The sequence below is a fragment of the Bubalus bubalis genome, chromosome 8 (genome assembly GCF_019923935.1).
Source record: "Bubalus bubalis isolate 160015118507 breed Murrah chromosome 8, NDDB_SH_1, whole genome shotgun sequence".
In the NCBI taxonomy this organism is placed as follows: domain Eukaryota; kingdom Metazoa; phylum Chordata; class Mammalia; order Artiodactyla; family Bovidae; genus Bubalus; species Bubalus bubalis.
The window spans coordinates 105494509-105500391 of NC_059164.1; the positions used below are offsets into that span (position 1 = coordinate 105494509).

Consider the following 5883-nt stretch of genomic DNA (forward strand, 5'->3'; position numbering starts at 1 on the left):
GGTAGGAAGATGCCCTAATGAAGGAAATAGCAACCCACTCCAGTATTCTTGCCTGGACAATCCCATGGACAGAAGAGCCTGGCGGGCTCCAGTCCATGGGGTTGCAAAGAACCAGATATGACTTAGCGACTAAATCAACTACGGAAAGGAAACAGGTTTCCTCCTTCTAGTGGAAGAATTTATGACAAAAAAAGCAGATTTTAAAACATCACTTGATTTTAAAACATCCACTGTAAAACTATCGAACTCTTTATTATCAGGGTGCTCCTAGTACTAAAATGAACTCTTTGTGAAATTTCATAATGGCCCCTATTCCCATGGCCAAGTTGTAAGAAAGTGACTGTATGAAAGTCAAAAAAGTTAAAGTATCACTCAATGTTTTCTTAGTGTTAAGAAGCCATTGCATCAATTACCTTGGAAGAACAATTTCTAGAAAAATACAATCAAATAACTATAATGTTTCTTGGACACCATATACATAGTTTGAAAAAATAATGAGTAAATTAAACAAGTCATAAAACCAGTTTAATTGTATAAAAACTTAAATAGTGCAGAATTCTGAGGAAATAGAAAGGGATATGTGAGAAAAACCTATTGTCATGGCAGCTCTATTCATGGTGACCTCAAGCTGGAAACACCCAAATGACCATCAGCAACACAGTGAACAAATAGCTACCCTTAGGAATGGAATCAAATCTAGCAGAAAAGCAAATGTTATTTGTGAAATCATGGATGGATCTCAGGAATGTATGGATCTCTTCTTGAAAAAGAAGCCAGAGCACAGACTGTACAAAGTTAAGACAGCAGCTACATTCTGAGGGTATTTTTAATTTACTTGTAGAGAAGCATGAGGGAGGCTTCTGGGTTATGAAAATGTCCTATATCTTGATCTGGGTCGTAGGTATATAGATGTACTCATTTGTGAAATTTCACTATGCTGTATCCTCAAGGTTTGTGTAGTCTATTACATGTGGATTTTATATCTCATTTTAAAAGCTTAGAAAAACAACAGTAACAACAGCCACCTCAAAATGTAGTGACTTAAACATATATTATCTGTCATGGTTCTGTGGGCTGAGTGGGCCTGGCTGGGCTGTCCGCATTTGGGGCCACTCATGCGACTGGATGGACGTGAGTCTGAGTGAACTCCGGGAGATGGTGCTGGACAGGGAGGCCTGGCGTGCTGTGATTCATGGGGTCGCAAAGAGTCGGACACGACTGAGCGACTGAACTGAACTGAACTGAAGTGATGCGGTCATGGTCAGATAGTCCCTGAACTGAACTGAAGTGATGCGGTCATGGTCAGATAGTCCCTGAACTGAACTGAAGTGATGCGGTCATGGTCAGATAGTCCCTGAACTGAACTGAAGTGATGCGGTCATGGTCAGATAGCCCCTGAGGCGGGAGACGCCTGAGGCTCCAGCCGCCCGCACATCCAGGATGGCGTCTTTCCGCGCGTGGCTGGGCCCCGCCCTGGGGCGCCCGGGACAGCTGGGCGCCAGCCTAGCATGTCTGTCTTTCTGCCCTCAGCCCCTCAGTGTGGCTACGTGGGTTTCCTTGCAGAATGGTGGCCTCGGGGAAGTGAACATGATTATCTCGTGGCTGGCTTCCCCTAGAGTGAGCATTCGAGAGACCCTGGAGGGATCTATAAGGTTACTTGTGACCCAGCTTCACAAATCATAGCTTCACTTCTACCGCATTCAGACTATAATAAAGAGATGCGTGTATATATAATACATAGATATGTTTAGTATTCAGTCCATTATATGAGGGGACTGGCATAAGATACTCATGAAATAAATACTTCATTGAGAAGATGAGGACGTGTTTTTTTCAATGTGAAGATCATTGAGCTTCTAGCCTGGTAGTCCTTATGTTCATCTATGGTTCTAGTGATTAACAAGCATGAGTTGTCTTGATTACTTTGAGGATACGTTACAGAAATAAAGAATTAACAATGTCATTTACCACACAAATATAGCCATTTCCTTACATAAGACTAGGAAACTACTATCATTTCAATGATCTAGGCCTCAGTTTCTGTCCTATAACATTGAGCGTTGGGTTACAACATCTCTGAGGTTCCTTCCAGCAATGTTTGAATGGTTCTTTTATGGAAAAGGGCTTCCCTGGTGCCTCAGACAGTAAAGAATTTGCCTGCAATGCAGGAGACCCAGGTTCACTCCCTGGGTTGGGAAGATCCCCTGGAAAAGGGCAGGGCTATCCACTCTAGTATTCTTCCCTGGAGAATCCTATGGACAGAGGAGCCTGATGGGCTATAGTTCGAGAGGTCACAAAGAGTTGGACATGACTGAGTGACTTTCACTTTCACTTGATTAAAGAGGGGCGGATCCTGCATCAGTGGTAATGATGACCACCAGGGGGCAGACGAGAGCATCCTTAGAATATGCAGACACTCAGCCCTCCTTCTAGGGGTGGAGAAAGAAAGGGCAAGGTCATATCTTTCTGCTGAGAGATGTGGTGTGAGGCCAGTTCCTGAAGATGCTGGTGCTTCTGCTGCTTCTGGGACCCAGTACGAGCCTGATTAGCTAAGTAGCTTGGTCAAGTGTGTGTGTGTGTATGTGTGTGTGTGTGTTGGCATGAGTGAAGTGATAGTCAGGGATTGTGGACTTTTATAATTTTTGAAGTTTTTTTGGCTGCTTGGTTTGTGGGATCTTAGTTCCCCCACCAGGCATTGAACCTGGTCCCTGGCAGTGAGAACACTGAATCCTAACCACAGGACCAGCAGGGAATTCCTTAAGACTGTGGATTTTTTTACACTGAACAAAATGAGAGGGGACATTCCATCCTATTTGGAGGTATAAAGGGTAAGGTGAGGAGCCACCAGTCAGGAGAGATGGGGGATGAGAAGCCTAAGAATTAGGACAGGATGATTTCACAAAACAAACAGGATTCCCTTGGAGCCAGGAAAAAGGTGAACGAGTGAGCCAGGCTGTGGTTTTCTGCCTATGGTCATGTCTTCCTGTCCTGCTGGGCTCTCATCTCCTTGACCTCTGTCTCAGCAGGCTCTGGGCTTGGCGCTCTCGTCTCTCAGCAGCCCCGCAGGGCTGTCAGTAAGAGTGGAGCCTCTGTGACCATCGAGTGCCGTGCAGTGGACTTTCAAGCCTCAAGTATGTTCTGGTATCGTCAGTTCCCGAAAGGAGGCCTCGTGCTGATGGCAACTTCTAATGCGGGCACTAATGCCACATACGAACAAGGTTATAACAAGAACAAGTTTCCCATCAATCAACCAGACCTAAAATTTTCATCTCTGATGGTGACAAGAGTGGATCCTGCAGACAGCGGCCTCTACTTCTGCAGTGCTAGAGACACAGCGCTGGGCAGAGATCAGAGACCCAGACAAGAATCTTGGTAGCAACCCCCTTCCCCACCCCACTGAACCATGGGGCCCTGTGGAAGGAGGTGTGGAGAGAGAAAACCACAGCCTCTCTGAATGAGTCATCTGTGGCTGTGTGTGTAGAGAGAGAAAGGGAGAGAAAAATATCTGAGTAGAGAGCAGGGGGATGGTATGGTGCTTGAGAACTAGCCATATGGAAATGGAGCTAGGCCTATCAATGGCCAACCAAGTTCCCTGGGCTGAAAATTATAAAATCTGGATTTTTTTTTCTGATTCTCCCATATGATAATCATAAGTTCTTAGATAAATTGACACATAATCCTATAGGTAGATCCCAAAATGCTTCTATAAAGCAATGAATACTTCTATAATGGGCTTCCCTGGTGGCTCAGACAGTAAGGAATCCATCTGCAATGCAGGAGATGGGAGTTTGATCCATCCCTGGGTTGAGAAGTTCCCCTGGAGAAGGGAATGGCAACCCAATCCAGTATCTTGCCTGGAAAATTCCATGGACAGAGGAGCCTGGCAGGCTATAGTCCAGGGGATCACAAAGAGTCAGACATGACTTAGTGACTAACACTTTTATAATAAACACTGGAGTTTTTTCCTCCAAGAAAATTCAGCACTGTCTTGTCACCATCCTAGACTCTCAAGACAAATGGAATCATTAGGCAGCCAAGTAGAGATGTTCACTCATGAAAGAATTCAGGGATGTGCTATATACAGTATTGAGGTTGATGAAAGAACAGGGTAGGACTGAACCAGGCAACCCTCTACACCCAAATACAGAGCATGCGCAGAACCTTCATAAAGGGATCAGAGGGAAGAGAAGAGAGAAAGGATAAATAAGAAAGACTTCAGACAACAAGGTTTGTGTGCAAAACTAGAAAGTTCTGTCAGAAGCCACAAGCTAGTAAGTGAAGCACTGAGTTTAAACCCCTAGAAATATCCTTTTCTAGGAAAAGGAAAAATCACACATTGACCATAAATCTTGTATCAGTTCAGTTCAGTTGCTCAGTCATGACTGACTCCTTGCGACCCCATGAATCGCAGCATGCCAGGCCTCCCTGTCCATCACCAACTCCCAGAGTTCACTTAGACTGACGTCCATCGAGTCAGTGATGCCATCCAGTCATCTCATCCTCTGTCGTCCCCTTCTCCTCCTGCCCCCAATCACTCCCAGCATCAGAATCTTTTCCAATGAGTCAACTCTTCTCATGAGGTGGCCAAAATACTGGAGTTTCAGCTTCAACATCATTCCCTCCAAAGAAATCCCAGGGCTGATCTCCTTCAGAATGGACTGGTTAGATCTCCTTGCATAGCCCAGTAAAAATAAGCAAAAATATTAACATACACTTTGGAGAAGAAACATCTGTAATCAATTAACATTGATTTCCTGGTGATCAAGAAACATGGAAAAAGACGCAATTATATGTAAATTGATATCCATTTGATTAGAAAAATATAAAAAGCCTAGAAATAAAGAGTGTTAGAGAGAGTCTTTCAAATTGTGGTGCTAGAGAAGACTCTTGAGAGTCCCTTGAACTACAAGGAGATCCAACCAGTCCAGCCTAAAGGAAATCAGTCCTGAATATTCATTGAAAGGACTGATGCTGTCGCTGAAGCTCCAATATTTTGACCACCTGGGGTGAAGAGCTGACTCGTTGGAAAGACCCTTAGGCTGGGAAAGACTGAGAGCAAGAGGAGAAGGGGGCAACAGAAGATGAGATGGGTGGATGGCACCAGCGACTCAGTGCACCCAAGTTTAAGCAAACTCAGCGAGATAGTGATAGAGAGGGAAGCCTGGTGTGCTGCAGTCCATGGGGTCACAAAGAGTCTTGGACTCGACTTAGTGACTAAACAACAACCAAACGCGTGTGAGATCAAAAAGGAGAGACAATAAAAGAAACAACCGTAGGGGTATTGAAGCTAGGACGATGATGGTGGCAGTGCTAGAAGTACAGGAAAATGAGAGTTTTAAAACATAATTAGGAAATGAAATCAAGACCTGGGTAACTGTTTCATCACGAGAGGCAATAGATGGAGAGGAAGGTTTTGACTACAAGTGAGATGAATCAGGAGGACCAAGTGGGAAGAAGATCATGATTTTCTTGATATTGGGGATGCCTCTGAGACAGAAATCTCACCAGAAATATGCAGAAAGCAGTGGTACGTAGGAGTCAGGGGCTCAAAAAATGGACCTGGGGGAAGGTAAAAATTTGAGACAATTTCCGTAATTGGAAGAATGAAAGTGCCTTCTTGATTCCTTGATGACAGAATATACAAAGAAAAGATCAAAGCACTGAGGACAGAGATCTGAGGAGCCCACTCACCTTGAATGTGGCCCTAAGAGATTAAATTTAATTAACTGATCAATAACACCAATCAGTACTGGATCAGTGACTGTGTAACTAAGTACTAGTAGCAAATCTCTGCAGTACTCCAGCAGGTCAGCACACGCATGGCTGCATGTTTCCTGGTCCTGATGATTCTTGGGGTGTCTGGCTGCCACTGTGCAGCGTAGA

General features: G+C 44.5%; 1 gene segment (V, D, J or C); it reads left to right on the forward strand.

Annotated features, from left to right (window-relative positions):
• Positions 1 to 2261: 2261 nt before the first annotated feature.
• Positions 2262 to 3739, forward strand: LOC123466090. The segment is given in 2 exon segments: positions 2262 to 2533; positions 3027 to 3739. Coding segments are annotated over 2 exon segments (381 nt in total).
• Positions 3740 to 5883: the final 2144 nt, after the last annotated feature.